The sequence below is a fragment of the Saccopteryx bilineata genome, chromosome 3 (assembly GCF_036850765.1).
Source record: "Saccopteryx bilineata isolate mSacBil1 chromosome 3, mSacBil1_pri_phased_curated, whole genome shotgun sequence".
In the NCBI taxonomy this organism is placed as follows: Eukaryota; Metazoa; Chordata; class Mammalia; order Chiroptera; family Emballonuridae; genus Saccopteryx; species Saccopteryx bilineata.
The window spans coordinates 279634321-279655036 of NC_089492.1; the positions used below are offsets into that span (position 1 = coordinate 279634321).

Genomic DNA, 20716 nt, shown 5'->3' on the forward strand with positions numbered 1-20716 from the left:
CTACTTAACAGTTGTATATCAACTCATAATCTTTACTCATTAATTTATTTTACAAGGAATCCTCTCAAATAGAAACCCACATTATTTGTCATAAATGAAACGAATTATAAAATACATTAAAAGTAAAACAGTGCTATGAAGAACTAGCCTAATGCAGTCACCTCCCAAAAGCTCTGAGCCTGAGACCTAAACCCTTTCTTTAAAAAGAGAGAGGTTGCGCCTGACCAGGTGGTGGCGCAGTGGATAGAGCATCAGACTGGGATGCCGAGGACCCAGGTTCGAGACCCCGAGGTCGCCAGCTTGAGCGTGGGCTCATCTGGTTTGAGCAAAAGCTCACCAGCTTGGACCCAAGGTTGCTGGCTCGAGCAAGGGGTCTGCTGAAGGCCCACGGTCAAGGCACATATGAGAAAGCAATCAATGAACAACTAAGGTGTCGCAATGCACAACAAAAAACTAATGATTGATGCTTCTCATCTCTCTCCATTCCTGTCTGTCTGTCCCTATCTATCCCTCTCTCTGACTCTCTGTCTCCGTAAAAAAATAAATAAATAAAACAGAGAGAGGTTGCCCTGGCCAGTTGGATTAGTGGTAGAGTGTCAGCCTGGAGTGTGGCTGTCCCAGGTTCAATTCCCAGTCAGGGCACATAGGAGAAGCAACCATTTGCTTCTCCACCCCTCCCCCTTCCCTTTTCTCTCTCTCTCTCTCTTTCTTTCTCTCTCTCTCTCTTTCCCCTACCACAGGTATGGCTTGAATGGTTCAAGCAAGTTGGCCTCAGGTGCTGAGGATGGCTCCATGGCCACACCTCAGGTGCTGAATTACCTCAGTTGCTGAGCAACAAAGCAATGGCCCAGATGGGCAGAGAATCACCCTGTAGGGAGCTTGCCAGGTAGATCCTGGTCGGGGCACATGCGGGAGTCTGTCTCTTTGCCTCCCTGCCTCCCTGCCTCCCTCCTCTCACTTAATAAAAATAAAAAAAAAAGAGGTTAACAAATAATGGGGCTCAACCAGCAGTGGAGTGGCAATAGTGTGGACTAATTTGCCTGAAAATTCTTCCATCACAAATAATCCAGATGTTAGGTAAACACTAGCAAATATCCCTTTAAAGGTTTAGCTAAGTTCCTAAGAAGTAAGGAAACAAGGAGGGAACAGATACCAAAGCAATAAGCATGTACCCTGACTGGAAGGAGTAAAATGTCTCCTTGGGAAATTCAGAGACACAAGGCCGTGCCTCGCTGGATAAAAGGTTCAAATTTATACTACCTGTGTGACCCAGGAATCCCAAGTCAAAAAATTAACACCAAACTACTCCAGAAAAAAATAGGTCTTCAATCCAGGCTAAGACTCCCATATATAAATACATGAGCAACTTTAAGGATGAGCTTATGAACTAGACTTACTTTAAAACACACAAGAATAAAATAAAATAAAAAAACTACCATGTGGGAAAGTCACAGAAACAACAAACATCAGGATCAAACACTCAGTCCTCAACAGAACAGTCTGAATGGGTCCCCTCGAAAAAAGCATGTTTACCATTACTAAAGACATAAATTAATACATTGAAAATAAATGGAAAGAACAAAGCACTAAAAGAAAGAACAGGAAAATTTGAAAATAAATCAAGTGAAAGTTCTAGAAATAAAAAAACTGAGTCGTTGAAATTAAAACTTTAGTGAATGAGTTAAACAACAGATTAGGCAAAGCTAAACAGAGAAATAATTCATTACAAGATTCATTTGAAGAAATTATCCACAGTGCATCATGGAGAGATAAGATGGAAACTAAAAAAGTTGCCTAATAACAAATTCCCAAAGAAGAGAATAGGAAAGAGATATTATTTACTGGATGAGACTTTTCCAGAATTGACTCCTGAGATTCAAGCAGCACGAGTCCTGAACAGGATAAATATTTTACACCTACACACATCATAGTGGAATTGATCAACTCCAAAGATTAAAAGAAAATCTTAAAAAAAAAAACAACTGCTTACATAGAAACCTCAATGGAACTGATGAGGCTTCTCAAAACAACAGTAGAAGTCAAAAGAAAAAGTGAAAGAACTGTCAATCTAAGATTCTACATTGATCTTAGCCAAAATTCCGAGAAGCAATTCAATCTAAAATTCTATATCTAGCTAAACTGTTCAAGACTGAGGGCAACATAAAGATATTTTCAGATAAGGGCTGGACAAGCTTACTCCTTGCTGCAGTAACTACTTAAGGGTTTACTTCAAAAACTGGTGAAAATGGCCCTGGCTGGTTGGCTCAGCGGTAGAGCGTCGGCCTGGCGTGCGGGGGACCCGGGTTCGATTCCTGGCCAGGGCACATAGGAGAAGCGCCCATTTGCTTCTCCACCCCCCCCTCCTTCCTCTCTGTCTCTCTCTTCCCCTCCCGCAGCCAAGGCTCCATTGGAGCAAAGATGGCCCGGGCGCTGGGGATGGCTCCTTGGCCTCTGCCCCAGGTGCTAGAGTGGCTCTGGTCACGGCAGAGCGACGCCCAGGAGGGGCAGAGCATCGCCCCCTGGTGGGCAGAGCCTTGCCCCTGGTGGGCGTGCCGGGTGGATCCCGGTCGGGCGCATGCGGGAGTCTGTCTGACTGTCTCTCCCCATTTCCAGCTTCAGAAAAATACAAAAAAAAAAAAAAAACTGGTGAAAATGACTGCGAATACAGGGTTGGGCAAAAGCAGGTTTACAGTTGCTTGTATGGAAAATAATACAATAAATAATAAATAATCATACAAGTATAAACTCTGTTTTTGCATACTGACAACTGTAAACCTAATCTTAGCATACCCTGTCTTTCTAGCACAGAGCCTGGGATCCAGGCCCATGCTGGTTTAACAGTAACTGCTCTTATCCCAGTTAAATAAAAGCCTGCGGACACTGCTCTGCACTGTAACCCCTGGTCCTCTAGATCTGGCCTTTGTGCTTGATCTTGAACCTGATCAAGATCAGCACTTGACTTCTCACCCTGATCTCGCCTAAAGGTTCTGCTTCGGCTTACTTGTCCGGTTCTCTGGATGGTCCCTGCCTTAGCTCAGGTCTCCCAAGAGCACATCCCTGAAAACCAGCCACTCACCAGCAGCCTGACCGTGCCATGCCAGCACCCTGACACCATTCCCACTCAGTGTTCTCCCCACTCTTTCCCCTTTTCACTGAGAATTCAAAAAAAAACAAAACACTCATCCAGGGCTGGTATCATCTTGCTCGCTACACATGAGCTGTCAGTGCTTCGCAGTGTTTCAAATGTATTGTCTACGGCCCTGGCCAGTTGACTCAGTGGTAGAGCGTCGGCCTGGCGTGCGGAAGTCCTGGGATCGATTCCCAGCCAGGGCACACAGGAGAGGCGCCCATCTGCTTCTCCACCCCTCCCCCTCTCCTCCCTCTCTGTCTCTCTCTTCCCCTCCCGCAGCTGAAGTTCCATTGGAGCAAAAGATGGCCCGGGCGCTGGGGATGGCTCCTTGGCCTCTGCCCCAGGCGCTAGAGTGGCTCTGGTCACAACAGAGTGACACCCCGGATGGGCAGAGCATCGCCCCCTGGTGGGCGTGCCGGGTGGATCCCGGTCGGGCGCATGCGGGAGTCTGACTGCCTCCCCATCTCCAGCTTCAGAAAAATACAAATATATTGTCTACATCAGTTGTAGACTGATTGCCAAAAATGGTCCTAATTCTCCACCCCTCCCTGTATCCTTATCCTTGTCAATATAACCTTGAAGCTCTTCCCTTGGAGGGATGGAGTATGTTTCTCCACCCCTTGAATCTGGGCTGGCCCTGTGACTTGTATTGTCTAACAAAAGGTAAAGGAAATGACATCCTGCAGCTTTCAAGCCTATGCCTCAGAAAAACCTTGGACACGGATTCTGCTCTCTCCTAGAAAATCTTGCCACTGTTATAAGAACAGATCCAGGCTAGCCCACTGGAGGATGAAAACTACCCAGCCCTCAGCCTACCACCCGCTGGCTGTGGAGACGAGTGAGCCCAGTGGGATCAGCCATGCCTGGACAATCTCAGCAGAACTGCCTAGCCTAATTGGCAGTAGACTCATGAGCAATAAGTGGTTATTTTAAGCCACCGAGCTTGGGGATGCTTTGTTACACAGCCCTAGCTCCCTGATGGAACGGGCATGACATTTTATTTATATGCACGCATATGTATAATGAAACTGTTTGCTCCGTACTGGCTCACAGCCTGAAGCTTACTAGCAGCTATATGTAGATATACTCAGTTGAATTAACCTCGCTGATGGGAAAATTGAGCTCCCGTGGCAGGGTGTGTGCTGACTGCCATAACTCTCTACCCAGAAATGGAAAGTGGGTCATGTTTCACGCAGGTCCTTTTATTTTTTCTTAGCAATACCTTCTCACCCACTTGGTTGGACAGATGTCCCAGAGCTTAACAAAGCAAAAAGGTCATACACCTTTGCCCTAGTGCACATGTGGGGATATGGATCTTCTAGCAAAGTTAAGCCTGCTAGTATATCTTCTGAGTCAACCAAACTGGAAATGTTAATTTGGGCAGGTGTGTGTGTGTTTTGTTTGTTTGTTTGTTTGTTTCTGGCACCAGAGTTTAGGACTTTTTCATTTGTCCCATGAAGCAAAATCATGACAGAACATTCTGCTTTTCTTCACAACCCCCAACACAGAGAGATAGAGAAAAAGAGAGAGAGAGAGAGAAACTATAAGAAAAAAATGGTAACCCTTACAGATAAGAGTTAGCTCTATCACTCATCTCTTTAAAGAGTTTATATGAATATTCAGTCAAAACCCACAGGTCTCCCTTGAAATGTCATCTCTGTGGATCTCTAAGAAGACCACAGGACTGTAACTGTCTTGGAACGTCCCCAGCGGGCTGTGCCTTTGATCAGGTAACAGAGTAAAATCCCCAGAGCCCCCTCTTCCATCTGAAAGAGGGAAAGACCGGGATAGAAGCTAGTGTGTGCCTGTTTTTAGTAAACAGTTTTGGAAAGTGTCACCATTATCAAAGGACATATTCTGCTTCAAGATTATATTTGAGTGCAAAGGAAAGTGGGGCAGGAGAGTAGGAAAGAAAATGTAAGAATAACAAAATTCCACCACGCCACTTACTGCGCGACGTTGAACAAATTCGTGTCTCTGAGGCAAGCTTTTCCCATCATAAAATGGGAGTGGTCATGCTTGCCTCCTAGGGTCATTGTGAGGAGTAAAAGAAATAATAAATGTAGAAAGCATTTAGCCTATCCTGAAGCAAGCTATGATGGTGATAATAAAGGATGATTAAGAAATCAAATTCCAGAACTTTGTGGGTTGTTCCCATTGATTTGAGAGAGAAACATCAGCTTGTTCCACTTAGTTGTTCCATTTAGTTGCGCACTCTTTTACATGCCCTGACCAGGGCTCGAACCCACAGCCTCGGCACACTGGGACAATGCTCTATCCACTGAACTACCCAGCCATGGCCTGTTTGGGGTTATTTTATTTTATATAAATAAAAGGAAAGAAAAGGCTTTGCAGCAAGCTCTCTCTCCAATTTCATCCCCAGGACCTAATGAATTTAGACCAGCATTACTGCCCATGATGTTTGCAAGATAAAACCAAGGCAAAAAGAGTTTGTCAATAAGCTCACACAAGATACGTTTTAACACTCTGACCTTTGGGTCCCTCAACTCCTGCTTGGCTAAAAACCCATTTCTGAGCCGTCACTAGATACGAGCTGAAATGCGGAACAGGCTGTCATTCGGGCAGCTGGCCCTTTCATCTTCGTGATAGCAGACATTGCATTTGATGTGATTTAGTTTCCTTCTGTGGAATTCATCCACCAGTTGCTTTGTCCTCAGACAGACCCAGCGTTAGTCCCCCGGCTGTGAGCGAGGAGGGGGTCAGGCGTACAGATTAATTTCCCTGGTACCAGGATGCTGGTAATAGCCTTACCACTTTGCATTGCCAAATGAAAGAGATGGGGACCAAAGAGGGAAGATGAAGGCTCGCTCGTCCCCTAAAGAATTCATCCCAAATTTTTATAATGCATCCAAATGGCCTTCTTTATGGGATTCTTTTCAGTGTGAACCTTATTCTGCTGGGGGGTGTGGGGGAGATGGTCAAAGCTTCCCTTTTGCCTTTAGCTCTGCCTCTCTTTCTACCTGTCTCCCTCCCTCTCCCTTTGCTGGCTTCTCTCTGTGTGTTTATCGTGTGTGTGTGTGTGTGTGTGTGTGTGTGTGTGTGTGTGTGTTCAAAGTGGATCTTGTTTGTATTAGATGCAATTCATTATCATTTCCTTTGAGGTCTGTTTCCTGGACCCACAGTCAGGGGAGAATTCCCTCCTCCGTTTGCCACTTTATCGTTCACTGCACGCATGACCCCCTGCCAGGAGGGAGACCATCCAGCTCCTTTGCTTCTCAAACCTGAGGTCCTTTGGTCTTGGCAGCCCAAGAAAATCTCATTATTGACCACGTGACTAGCTTGTGGGAGCGTGTGATGTTGCCTTTCCAGCTGCTGGATGAGACTTCTGTGTAAGTCCTAGAGGTGACCATTTGGAAATACCTGGACAGTGCGGGTGGGCTGGCCGCCCTTTGGGAAACCCTGCTGTATAGGAAAGACAGGGTGACAAAGGGAAAGCTAGGAGCGGTCATTCCCAGGGACAAAGGGCCCCTTCCCTGTACTAAAGGACTCTTCATGGGCTCTCAGAAAAAGCTGGCCCTGCTCAGTACATTGTAAGAATGTTTAATTATATAAAAACTCAATGTATACACAGTTTTTAAGCCCAAGGCTATAGTAGTGTAGATGGAAGTTTGCTCTTGTAAAGAAGCTGTCTGGGCCCTGGCCAGTTGGCTCAGTGGTAGAGCGTCGGCCTGGCATGCAGAAGTCCCGGGTTCGATTCCCGGCCAGGGCACACAGGAGAAGCGCCCTTTTGCTTTTCCACCCCTCCCCCTCTCCTTCCTCTCTGTCTCTCTCTTCTCCTCCCGCAGCCGAGGATCTATTGGAGCAAAGATGGCCCGGGCGCTGGGGATTGCTCTTTGGCCTCTGCCCCAGGCGCTAGAGTGGCTCTGGTCGCAACAGAGCGACGCCCCGGAGGGGCAGAGCATCGCCCCCTCGTGGGCAGAGCGTCGCCCCCTGGTGGGCGTGCCGGGTGGATCCCGGTCGGGCGCATGCAGGAGTCTGTCTGTCTCTCCCCGTTTCCAGCTTCAGAAAAATACAAAAAAAAAAAAAAAAAAAAAAAAACCCGTCTGTTCTCAGCTGTTATTTATTTTGAAAAGCTAAGACAATCTCCAGACTTCTGAGAGGTGCCCTGTGGTAGGCGTGTCCTCTTAGGATTCCAATGTGAACTGCTGAGAGCCTGTGGGCACTTGACAAGATAGGACCAGACCTGCCTAAATTCCGACGGATAAAAAAAGTAAGTGAGGGTAGTTCCGCAGCAATGTAAATACACTCAGCACCACTCAACCGGACACTCGACAATGGTGAGGATGGTGAATTTTATGTTATATGTAGTTTAAAGCAATTAACTAAAGTCTTAAAAATAGGAAATGAGGAAGTGTTTAGCCTCTGCTCTGAAGGGACTGAGGCTGCTGTTCACTATCGTCTGCCAGTCATCACCCACCACTACTAAACTTCTAAAACATCGCTAAACTGAAACAGTTCTATAGCCACTTACAGCCTCCTGGCAGCTATTCTGGGCAACTCAGTTGGAAATCCTGCATTACCACTTCTGGCCACAAGGGGTCCCAGCCCTCCGGTGTGTCAGCACCCAAGGCTGGAAAGTGGTCCTGCCTCTTCAATGAGGCTCTGTGGGCTGAGCTGGTGCCTTGAGTGGCGAATCCCCAGAGAGAGCTGCCGAGCTCCGTCTTTGGCCCTGGGTTTGGCACTGCAGGAGCAATAAGAACCCACACGCGATCGCTGTGCTTTCTGTTGTTACTGCAAACAACAGCAAGCATGGCCCGGGAACCTGGCAGCTCTCTGGTGCAGCCTGGATTCTGGTCCTACCTTTATTCCCACTACCTGTGTGCCCTTGGGCATGTCCCATTCCCTCTGAGACTCAGTTTCCTCCTTTGCCAAGGGAAGGGGTCAGAATAAAATCTCATTCTGTGCAGTTTTGCCAGCAGCATAAGCACCTGAAATCGCCCTCACCTCAAGGGGTATCTGAATCAGGCCTGCTGTTCAGCACAGACTGCCAGCTTACTGAAGTTTTGCATCCTTCTGCCTGATGATCATCTCACCAGAAGCAAAAGGAGTGAAATCAGACTTCTGTGACACCACACCTTTCAACATCAGAGCCCGAGGAGCGCTCAGAGATCTTAGTACTACAGGGGTTCTCAAACTTCTGTTAAACACTTAAAATCCTTTGCTCAGACAAACTTGGACATGGAAGCCCAAACAGAAAACAGTTCAATGCACGCTGGTTAGAAACTGGAGACCAGACAGAGGAAGTCAACTGCCTTCTGTCACTCAGCAAGAGAGTGGCAAAGCGAGGCAGAGGTGTCCCCTCCTGGGCCCATTCCCTAAGAGTGACACTAAGCATCCAGATTCCAGAGACGTGCGGGAACTCAGAATCATAAGAAAGTGCCACATGTGGGGATTAGGATTGAACCCAGCTCTTTGCAATTGCCCAGTATGTATACTGGCTTTCCTGAGGGATGGCTGTTCATTCACTAATTCGTTCGTTCATTCATTCATTGTTATTCAAATCTTCACTGAGCTTCAAATGTACACCAGGCATTGCTCTAAGCCCATATAGCTCTGAATAAGGCAGCTAGAGCACCTACCCTCATTGAACCGAGATGTTAGAGGAGGAGACAAATGACATGTGACGAGAAGAGAACTGCAGCAGAGTAAAAGAATAGAGGGTCACGGGAGGCGTGGAGGGTGTGTGTGCACCTCTCATTGGTTGAGAGCAGTCCTTCTCAAAGTGTGGTGTGCACGCCCATCTCTGCACTGTTAAATTCCAGCCTGCAACAAGATAAAAGACACGCTTCTTCCCTGTTTCTAGAGGACAAATATTCCATGGAGCAGCCCTGGCCCGAAATATCTCTCTGAACCCTTTGATCAGTGTTGTGGATTGGTTTGTTATGATTTTGAAGCCACGCGTTTATAACTTAAGTGACGTTGTTTTGATCTAAGGATGAATTTGCGCTGGGGAGGCCATGTCAGAATGATGTCGTCAAAAGTGTTGTATACTGAGTGTTTATCGATATGAATGCATAGAAGAGCATCTATGACATAGGGAACATTTAAGCTTTAAACGCCAACAGTCTGTGAGGATATATGGAGAGTGCAATGTAGGCAAGGTTGGGCCCTGCTGATCTGAATAGCTCTCTGAAAACGTTCAGACGTCAGCTCCAGCCGAGTACAAGGCAACTCCTTGCTGGCAGTGGTGAAAACCGAGCAACGGCCCGTGAAGGAGGTGACCTTGCCCGCCAGCACCTTCGCTCCCCAAGCATCGTGCTCTGGCATCAGGGGGTTTTGAGTGAGTGCTGCAGCTGGACAGCAGCTCTTGGCTGGCTAAGCTGACTCGTCCAAGAACCAGCTACTAGAAGTGACACCTCGGTGTTATTTCTGTGTTGGCTTATTAAGAGGCTGTATGCTATTGGCTTGTGAAATATTATTATAAATTGTAATCCCCACAGGGAACCTGGTGTTAAATAAATTATTGGCCAAGACAATTTCGGTTTTCGAGCGTGATCTTGCCACGAACAAAGCAGTCAGTGCCGCTGACGAGTGTACTCCCTGTCCCGAGACCACTGCCCCTGCCTCCTCTTCCCTTTCACCTTCCCGCCACACTGCACAGGCCCCAGGGCACCGGCGCCAAGGAAGGCTGTGGTGTCCGTACCTGGCATGTCTGACGATCCAAGGCCCACCTAAAGGAAGACGTCCCATCCGAGTCGATGGCCAGATGTGAGCTGCGTGTATGGTGGAAATAGACCCAGGTCCTGACTCAGGCTTTGTCACGTACCAGCCATGTGATCTTAAAAATGTCTTTGGTTTTTTCTAACTCTAAAATGGAAATGATGGTGCTTTGCGGGAAGAGCTCGTGCACACTGTGTGTGCATGTGCGTGTGTTTGCATGTGTGTGTGCACGGACATGTGAGTGCATGTGTTTGCATACATGTATGCATGAGTGTGTGTGCACATGTGTGTGTGTGACATCCATTTCCTCCACCACTGTGGAGAGCCCCCTTCAGGACCCACTGTGGCCAGGGACACTGACGGCCTTTTCCGGGTCTCTCTCCAGATTGCCAAGGGATCATCGAGGACGTCGTCCTGCTGGGTGCGCCCGTGGAAGGAGACGCCAAGCACTGGGAGCCTTTCCGGAAGGTGGTGTCCGGGAGGATCGTCAATGGCTACTGCAGGTCTGTGCAGACCCCAGGCCAGTGGGGAGGTGACGACACTTACTGAGCACCTAATGTGCCCAGGCCCTGTACTGGAGACACAGATGTTTAAGGCCTGGCCCCTGTCCTGTTATGAACTGGGAAGCCTCTGCCCTTCTAGGATGAAACAGTCCTGAAAATCATCTGTCAGGCCTGAGACCAACCTATAGGAGAGACCAGGCTTGTCACTATAATCTGGGGACGGGGGGACATGGGTGAGTGGTACACAGACTGAAATACAAGGACTAGAGTTCAAATGGGAGGTCTTCCGATGCCGACTAGGAGCTCATGTGTGCGCATCACTCGGCAGTGCAGGAAGGGGGAGAGGAGAGGCCGAGGTCTCAGGGCACGGCTTTGGGGTGGGGCAGGGTGATAGAACAGGGAACTGCCAGCGGTGGGGGGTCAGTACCCACACCTCCACCTAGGGGAGGGGGCCTGCCATGACTGACAGTTGTGGGCTGGAAGGGAGGCAGTCTGGCTTGGGGTTTGGGAAGAGGACTTGAGGGGTTTCAGCCAAGGCTGTGCCACAGACTTGAGGGAAGGAGAGATGCCGCCCACCGCTGAGACCTCAGGAGATGGGCCCGAGAAGATGCCCGGGCCCGTCAGCCTCCAAATGAAGCAGAACAGAGTGACAGTGTTTATGAGCTCACAACTTGGAATCACACAGACCTGGGTCCCCAGGCTGGCCTCAGTTTCTCCATCAGTAAAGGAGGGGTGATACTAGTGACTAGTGACTCCCCCAGGACTAGTGACTCCCCCCCCCCATGACAGTTAAACAGTTTAGAGAGTTATACATGGTAAGTACATGCAGATGATGTGACTATTTATCAGAGGTGGCTGCGGCCACCTGGATCTTCAATCAACAGGCTTGGTGTGAGCACCAGCCTCGCACGTGCTGGGGCCATGACGGGGAGCAAGCCCCGGCCCCGTGGAACCTAGCACCTGGTAGGGACAACAGTCAGGAAAGCCGGCAGCTCCAATCAGACAAGAGCCTTGTCTGCAACACCAAAATCCAGGAGCTCTGGAAGCAGAGGCCTCTCCCCAGGAGAGGTGGAAACAATTAGTAAGTGACACACGTGCCCTGAGCCAATGGAGGTGACTTCTAGGCTTTGCTTCTTCCTCCCACTGGGCTTGTGGGCTGAGTGACTCGGGGACCCCACCCCAAGCCCCACCGCAGTGCTGCGTGACGCAAAGGCTACAAGCCAGATCACCATCCTAAACTCTGAAACATTACCCTGAATTCTGAAATCAACAGGCCCCTGAAGATTTTGGACAGGGGACCCACACTTGAGGGATCATGGCCGCAAAAGCACAGATGCTGACTGCATCACCAGAGAAGCTGACAGTCCGAGCCCAAGTTTGAAAATTGAGAAGCTGTCAGATTGGGGGACTAGTTGTAGAAAGCAAAAAGGAAAAAGAAAAAAATGACTCTGGAGTGTTGGTGGAAGGTGACTGGCTCCATTGACACAACTTAATAACAATTTTTTAAAAAAGAAAAATGGAGGCAGGACTTGTTGGGGAAGTTCCCGGAAGGCGGCTGGAAGGACAGCACGGGAACTCAGAGGAATTAGGACGGCAGCGAGGGCCAGTGGGTTGTCGGTGTCCACTGAAGCCAGAGGGGCAGGTGAGATCGTCTAGAGAAAGGGGGGGATGCTGGATTCCAGATTCTGAGGAATATATGTATCAGGTGGGAGGAGGAAGAGGCTCTGGCCTGAGGCTAGGGGCAAGTCAGAATCGTCCAACCTGCTGTGCCCGAGACTTTATGCTGGGCACGGGAAGACAAAGGTGGACGCAATGAGAGATGCTCCCATCTAGTGGAAGGGACACATGGAAATAGACAATTATTTTTAAAAACCTAAAAATGCAATCATGAAGCAATGGAAAAAGGGGAGGATATGACAGGTATTAGACTCTTACCACCTGCTGGGCTCTGTCTTTGTTATAATTATCTCCTTTAATCTTCCCACAGCCCCACGGTGTTAGTATTATAAATCCCATCTTACAAGTGAGGAAACTGAGGCTCAGAGAGTTGAAGTCAAAAGATGAATTAATTTTCATTTTGATCGAAGCCCAACCATCCTAAAGTAGGACCCCAAACTGAAACCGATTTGGAAGTATTTATCATTTTGATTATTTAGCCCACAAAAATAATTAGCTGTGTACTTCAGAGCTAACACTAAAGATGGTGTTTAGTCATCAATAGAGGGCATTATCCAGGACACAAGTCCAGCCAATAACTTTGTCTCTTATCACACATACTCTAAGCTGAGTTTTTAGAATCAGGATATATAGTAAAAAGAACAAAGAAACAAAAGGCTAAGAGCCATAATATATAAAGAGCTCATGCAAATCAATAAGAAAAAATATATATAATAAGAAAATGGCCAAAGGATATCTATACATAAACTCACAGAATGAATACAAATAATCAATAAACTTTTGAAAAGATGCCCAGCTTCATCATGAATGAAATAAATGCAGATTAAAATCAGTAAAATACTATTTACCGCCCATGAGATTAGCAAACATTTGAAAATGAATAACATTTCATGTTGGTGAAGAAGTGGGAAATGAGCACTGCCATTTATGTACTGTAGGTGGCAGTTGAATTTAGTAAATCCTTTTTGGAGGACAATTGACAATAGCCATCAAAATTTTAAATGTGGCCATTTTCTGGACCCCCTCTACCCCCCAGATTTTGACTTCTAAGATCCTGATGTACTAAATATGCACGTGCACAGAGGGGGCTGTAAAAAGTGAATAGTTGCAGCTTCACTTATAGTTCAAAAATGAAAGCAACCTAAATGACCATAAACAGGGGACTAGTTAAAGGGAGAAGTGAGTGCCACGATGCATGTGGTGATCCCATTCATGAGGGGAAATGTCTGTCAATGCACAGGAAGGTCCAGAAGGACCCTAAGAAACTGCTAATAGTCGCCACCCCGAAGGAATGGACAGGCACGAGAAGCAGGGAATGAAGGAGACTTTCATTTGATATTTTAAGTAAGGATAGTTTGAAAAAAAAATACAGTAAAAGAAAAAGAACAGACCAAGCTTTGATGTCAGACCATTCTCGGTAAAAAATTTGGTTCCACCATTTACCTTGGGAGTGGTTTTGGACAAACAACTCTAAATCTCAGTGTTCCTGCCTATTAAATGGTAATAGCAGTCCCTTCTGCACAGGAGTTCTGGGAAAATTACATGAGATTACGTAGAAAAAGGGCTGGCTCTTAGTAGGTGCCCAGTGAACAAGGGCAGTTAGGATGACTAGTCCTAGGCAGATTCACATACCTCGTGACTTTTTGATGCCTTTCATCAAGAACAGGGGAAAGAATTAAAATTGCATGTGATTAATACGAGATCAACAGAATCTTATTAAGCCCATCTGTTCTACTGAGAACCTGAGGCTAATAAGTTTGCTTTTTAATTATTTTGTGAAATCCTGAGCCATCTCTCTAGAGAGAGAAAGAAGGAGGAGGAGAAAGGAGAGAGGAAGACAGAAATGTAACAGACCAAAACAATAACTATAATTTCTTGGTAAATTAAACACCAGTCAGACATTTATATTCTTGACACCCAAAGGCAAAAGTTTTGTGCTGTGAACCTACTTAAATGTAGAGTGCGGGGGTGGGGGAGCTTCAGGCTAACGCCACCAAATTATATACACTTATGAATTTATAATGTGCATTAATAAAGCTCTTTGCAGATCTCATCACTTACTTGGGCTTTCTCGAACCGCCTGGAAGCTAGCCAGGCAAGTGGTACCGCTCCCTGCTGTACCAGAAAGAAACTGGAGCACAGAGAGGGTCAAGTGCCTCTCCAGAATCACACAGCAGAGCCAGAATGTGAACTCAGGCAGGCCTGTCTGACTCCATGGTGACAGGGTTTCATCCTGAGCCCCCCAGGGGACTCCTTGTGGTCCCTGCTCCAGGTTCCACATGGGTGGGAGGTGATGGTAGATGGAAGAAGGGAGGACCCCTGCCCACAAGTGGCTCCAGGTCTGAAGAAACAGACAGCAGAGAGCCCAGGGTTATTTTCTCTGGATGGTGTGGGGTGCAGGGAAGGGGGACCCATAAAAGTAGAGGCGTGTTCCCAGGGCTGCGACCTGCCTGGGTGGCCATCCTCACATGCTCTGAGACGGCCTGACTCAAGGCAGAACTGCTCCCTGCAGCTCACAGACAAGCGGGGACCAGACCCTGAGCTCACCCCGCAGAGCACGGTGGCCCCAGTTCCGAATGGTCCTCTCCTGCAGAAGGACCCTGCTGCCTTTCCGTCTCCCCCGGGAAGCCCTGGACCAGGGAACTGGGGGCTGTGAGCTGACAGCAGCTCTCCTGCTCCTCGTGCTGACTCTTCGAGAACTTCCTCCAGTTTCTTCCTCCATCCATTCAATGGATATCCATCTACTGCCCACCAGGCACTATTCCCAGCTCGGGGGACTCAGCAGGGAACAAAGCAGACACCTTCACGGGGCTCCCACGCTCTGGGGAGCACTCCCACAGGTCCTCGCTGCTCCCACCGTCACACTGCACAGGTGCAGCCAGGGCCCCGGATCCCACAGAAACACCAGTCCCACCGGACTTCCCTGGGCCAGGCAGGGCTCGTCTGTGTGCTAGGGCTCCCCCAAGGCTGACGTTCACCACTCCTGTGCCCGCAGGGGGGACTGGCTGCTGAGCTTCGTGTACCGCACGTCCTCGGTGCAGCTCCGCGTCGCCGGCCTGCAGCCCGTGCTGCTGGACAGGCGGGTGGAGAACGTGGACCTGTCCTCCATCGTGAGTACCACCCGCCGCCTGGCCCTCCCAGGGCTCTGCGTTTGCCAGCAGGGGCCCTTCACTAACCAGCCCAGTAGGCTCCCACCCCAGGGACTGGCCCTGGCCCATCCCACCCCATGGGAGGGAGAGCATAGAATTTGTTTGGGAACAGGTAACGCCTATTTACGGCACCGTCCCTTTGTCACTGGGCCTCTTTACCCACCGTACCTCTAACCGTCACGCTGCCTCTGGGGCAGTGTTATTACCCCCATATCGCAGATTAGGAGACTGAGGCTTAGAAAAGTTTCTATCACACAACTAGCAATTAACAGACTGCATTTGAACCCCCAGAGCCCATGCTCTGGCCCCACCTACTGCCCCAGTCCTTTCCCCTCACCTTCCCCCACTCCTCCTCCCAATGTCCCCACCACCAACTTCCCCAACCCCAGAGGACTAGTAGGGACAGTCTGTTTGCCCAGAAGTAAGCAGAGGACGCAGGTAAAGGGATCCAGGCTGGACCACAGCAGAGGTGCCTGCCTGGCTGGGAACGTGGACTGCGGAGCAGGGAACCTGTGTTCCCACATCCCCTGCCTTGGAAGCCTCAGGGGAGTGTATTTAAAATGCAGATCACTGCCTGACCTGTGGTGGTGCAGTGGATAGTGTCGACCTGGAAACACTGAGGTCGCCAGTTCGAAACCCTGGGCTTGCCTGGTCAAGGCACAAATGGGAGATGATGCTTCCTGCTCCTCCTTTCTGTCTGTCTGTCTGTCTGTCTCTCTCTCTCTCTCGCTCTCTAAAAATGAATAAATAAAAAAATAAAATAAAATAGTATACTAAAATGCAGATCACAGGGCCCCACTGCCCAGACCTTTTAAAGCCGTCCCCAGGAGTGGAGCCTGCTAGTCTGCAATTGAACGTACTTCCCGGGGACTCTCACACACCTACCTCCAGGCTGACCGCAGTTGCAGAGGGTTAAAAAGAATCCCACTGGGAATGGGGTGAGGGGACCACCTGGGCAGCCATACAAACCTCACTTTGAGTTTCTAGAGCCCCCTTTCAGGCTTGAAGGCACCTCATTGACCTGCACACACCTGTCACAGGGAATTCATAGCTCCATGTATGGACACTGTATGCCCAGCGCTGCCCTCAGCTGGCATCAGTGTCCTCATTGTACAGACAAGGACACTGAGGCTTTGAGAGGCTAAGAGACGTGCCCAGGGTCACACAGCAGGAACATGGCAGAGCAGGTCTCAAACCCAGTTCCAAAGCCGATGGGCATCACCCCTTCTTGGGCAGACATGAGAAACGGGCAGGAGAGGTGCCCGCTTCCAGGAGGGTGAGAGTGATGGGCTGCAGTTACATCTGTTCTCCTGTGAGAACAAGAACTTTGGTTTCCAATTATTATGTTGTCGGCTACCATTTATCAAGTGCCAAGCGCTTCCCAAGCAGAACACACACACCCCCCCCCCAGCCGAGAGCAGGCAGACCCTCCCCCTGGGCGCCTCAGAATCCCTGGGGGAGGGGCACTTGGAGGACTCGGGCTCCTCCCGGCAGCTTCAACAGCAGCCTGTCCCAACAGCCCTCCACGGCACCTTAATCCCTCCCCCACCAGCACCACTAACACTGGCTGCGTGTTTATTAAACCTGACTGGGAATTCTAGCACAAAAATCTTAAAACCAAAACTTTATCAGTCACTGCTGCCCCAGAAGCTCCTGGACCATGTCCTTGCCTGAGGTCCTCTAGGCCTCTCACTCACTCACCTGCCACCATGATGCCAGGGCCACCTCGTCCTCACTTATATCTTCGTTCCCCAAACTCCCAGATCCTAGCAGACAAGTTCTAACCGCCAGAGGAACACCAGCGGGGCAGCCCATGCCTTCCTAACTGGGAGCTTTAGGCCTGGTGTTGGCCCAAGAATAAGAGGCACTTCCAGTGCATGTGTGCGTGAAAAGTGACCACTCCCGGTTAAAGGGACAGTCGTCCCAGGACAGACATGAGGCTCTGGCCCCAGAGCCACAGGAAGCCTTTTAGATCATCCTTAACCCTGACAGACTTACTTCACATGACATAAACCTTACGACAACCCCGCCCAATAGGAGGTATTGGGCTTCCCCAACCCACAGACTGAAAAGCTGAGGCTTGAGAGAATGAGTTCACGTAGCTAGAGCTGTAGATCTGCGCTCTGAAACCAGGCAGAGCCTGTGCTGTCGTCGTCCCCTCCCCCTGCCGTGGGGGTGAGGGAAGCTGGGTAACCAGACCAGGAAACCCCAGGACTCAGAGCGATGCCTCCTGAAGAGGCCCAGGGATCTCTGTCCTAGTTAGGGTACCTGAATGGGGGAAGGTGAGAAGTGGCTTGTGCCTCACCACCCCAAGAGTCTCCCTCTTCCAGAAGGAGGAACAACTGAAAGTGTCCTGTAAATGAAAATTCCCTTCAAAATGTCACAGGCCCTCCCAAGATCCAGTCTCTGCCCCAGGAAGCCTCTGAGTGGGATGTATTGGGAAGGGCACAGCCTTGGGCAACAGGGAGGCCTGGCCACTGGTATACTGGCTGTGTGACCTTGGGCCGGCTACTTCACCTGTCTGTGCCTGTTTCCTCATCTATGAAACGGGGGAAATCACCTACCTTCAGAGCAGCGCATGGGAGATGCTTGGTGCATAGTAGGCCCTCGTGTAACACCAGCTGCCTCCTCTCCTGCCTCTGCCACCACCTTCAGTTCTGCCCTTTGGACCAGCAGCTCTGGAGGTATCTCTCTCCTCTCCTCCCAATGCCTGCATGGCAGCTTCCCAGCCCTTGCCTAATAATAGCTCGTTATCACATTAGGAGAACTCCACAAAAGGCAGTACTTTCCCCTTTGGGGTAATTAGGGTAATTAGCATGGCCTCTGTGCCTCCTTGGAAATTCTTGCTGGAGGAGAGGTGGCTGGCAAGGGTTTCATTACTGCTGATGGGGAACCACTGGCCTCCTCGTGCTCAGGGCAGACACCTGTGGGCTGGGCCTTCTCCCTGCTGGACCACACCGCCCCAGGCCCTTCGTGAGTCATCTCAGATGTCAGCCACCCGCTCCAAACATGGTCTGAGCTGGCTCCCGATCTAAGGACAAGCCTGAGCCAGCTATGAGTGAAAGCTCTTATGACTAAGGGGGACAGGGGGAGAGTGAATTGTAGGAGGTGCTTCACAGTCTATGCCGTGGGTCTGTTTTCGGTTCGAGGGCTTCCAGCCACGTCACAGCAACCTTCCGATGTAGCTACACTTAGTGTCCCTGTTTTACAGCTGAGGTAAGTGGAGGTCAGCATAGAAAGGGGCTTACCCCAGCCCCCAGAGCCAGTCACCTAAAGCTGCAGATGGAATCTGAACCTCCACCCCAATGAGCAGAAGATTCCTTCCTGCCCTCCATGGACCCAGATTCTGCAGGGAACCTTCCTTCATTGCTTAAGGAGTTCTAGAGGGCCGTGAACTTAGAGGTTCCCACCCCACTCTGGGTTTCAGAGTCATGGAGAGTCAGAGTCAGGACATTGGTGACTGAGGGACAGGGGGAGACCCAGGAGCTTAGCCTGGGTCCCTGGGGAGGGCTGGGCTCTGCCCACCTACCATGACCTTCACTCACTGTCCTCCTGCAGGTCAGCGGCCACTTGGACTATGCCAAGCAGATGGATGTCATCCTGAAGGCCGTGGGCATCCGCACCAAGCCTGGCTGGGGTGAAAAGGGGCTTTTGCTGGCCCCAGGCAGCCTGCCCCAGGAGGAGCCCCGCCAGGCGGCAGCTGCCTCCTCTACAGACAAGCCCACTGACCAGGATGGGCAAACCCAGGGCCCTGCAGCCGGAGATGCCTCCAAAGCGTCCATATCCACTGACCCCAGCCAAGCCCAGGTGCCAACGAGACTGGACCAAGTCGAAGGGGGCTCCCTTCCTGCTGCTGCCTGCCCTGCTGAGAGCCCCCAGATCTGCAGTCATGGCATGAGCCCCAACCCACTGGGCTGCCCCAGTTGTGACAGCGAGAACCAGGGGCCCTGCCCAGGCCTGGATTGACCCCAAAAGGGGACTTGAGCCATCTTCCCATATTTCCACATGCGGTGCTCTGTTACCCCCTTCCCCAGGCCCCCTGAAGGAGCCCTGAGGAACTCCTGCCAGTGCCTTTCCTGCGCTGAAGGCTTTGGGATTGCAGAGCAAGCAACTGAAAGGAGGAGGCACTGAGGGAGACGATGGTCCCTCTCTGGGAAAGCAAGGCCAGAGCCCTGCAGAATCAATCAAGCGCAGTTGAGAGCCCCAGGACTGTCAGCTGTGGGCCTCCTGTATTTCAGGTCACAGCTGTGGGGTCTGGCTGTCCACCCAGAGGACAAGGGGGCTCTCTGGAACCTGAGGCTCCCACCCACCACTCTCCCCTGGCCTCAGTCAAGCCAGGTATCTGCCTGCTCTTCCATCCACCCCAGGGCTGCCCAGCATCCTGCAAGCACCACACACACCCGCAGAGTGGGCACCAGTGGGGAGCAGGCAGCTCCCTCTCTCTGCTCTTGGGAGATCTAATCAGATCCGGCACACACAGCCATGCTGGCTGTGCACTGCTCAACCGAAGGGGCGGCAACAGACATGGTGTGTGTGAAAGGCACCCCCCAAAGCTGTGCTGCACAGTGGCCCTGGATGTCATCGGAACAGAGTCAGTAATGCACACGCGGTATCGGTGGGACCTGGGCCTGGTAGCAAGAATGGATTATTTGGGAGAAGGATTTCCTGTAGCAGGAACAGAGGTGACGAGGAAAAATAAAGAGTAACGGTGACCACTTACTATGTGAGTGTTTACCGTGTACACAGTGCTCACGTGGACTGTCTCAGCGGACCCCTCAACAACCAGATGAGGCAGCTACTGCTGTTATCTTCACTTTACCCCTGCAGAGACCGATGCCCAGAGAGGTCAGGTGACCTGCTCAAGATCATAGAGCTGGTCAGGCCCAAATTGTCAGTCAGTCCTCAGAGCCCAGATCTTAGCCACTGTCCCTGCATCTCTGGGAACCTCCCCTTTGTTCCTCCCACTGTCCCTGAATGACAAGACCAGAGATCACACCCCCACCCATTGTGCAGATGGAGAAATCAAGATGCAAGCAGAGAAAGTATTGACAAGCTCTGGAGCAGGCAGCGGGGAGGAGGGGAGACAGGAGGAGTTACAGTGATGGAGGAACTGAACTGGTCCTCAGGGACATGTGTATTTGTTCATTTAACAAATATTTACAGAATTCTTGCTGCTGTTAATCCAAACAGCTCAAGTTACCCATGGAAAACTAAGGCCCCGGGAGGGTAAATGACGTTACTGAGGTCCCAAAGTAAATTAGGGGCAGAGTCTGGATCGGAACCCAGGACACCTGGGCCCAGGGTCTCTCCCCACATCACCAGCTCCTTCTCCAGCCCACGTGGCCACTCAAGCAAATCGGTCCACACTGCAGTCACTGCCTTCAGCTAGTGGTTTATTGATAGTCTACTGGAACAGGCCCCAGGGCAGGGGGCTGGCCCCACAGGCACCACAGTCCCTCTGTGGACTGCAGCCAGGGCCGGAGTGGAGTCTGATCAGCACCAAGGAGAGCCAGGCCCCCAGCGGAGGACTCCCTGGGAGTTTGGGTTAATAGAACTTAGTGCAGGTGGGAGATAAG

The 20716-nt window shown here is 50.3% G+C and overlaps 1 protein-coding gene across 1 annotated transcript in view; it reads left to right on the forward strand.

The window, feature by feature from the left end:
• Window positions 1-19888, forward strand: part of TMCO4 (transmembrane and coiled-coil domains 4) — an 81138-nt gene extending 61250 nt beyond the window's left edge. Inside the window, exons 12-14 of the mRNA XM_066270258.1 lie at window positions 10197-10314; window positions 14987-15101; window positions 18699-19888. Coding sequence (XP_066126355.1) covers window positions 10197-10314; window positions 14987-15101; window positions 18699-19106 — 641 coding nt within the window. The 3' untranslated portion in view covers window positions 19107-19888. The remainder of the gene's footprint in view (window positions 1-10196; window positions 10315-14986; window positions 15102-18698) is intronic.
• The last annotated feature ends 828 nt before the right edge of the window (window positions 19889-20716 follow it).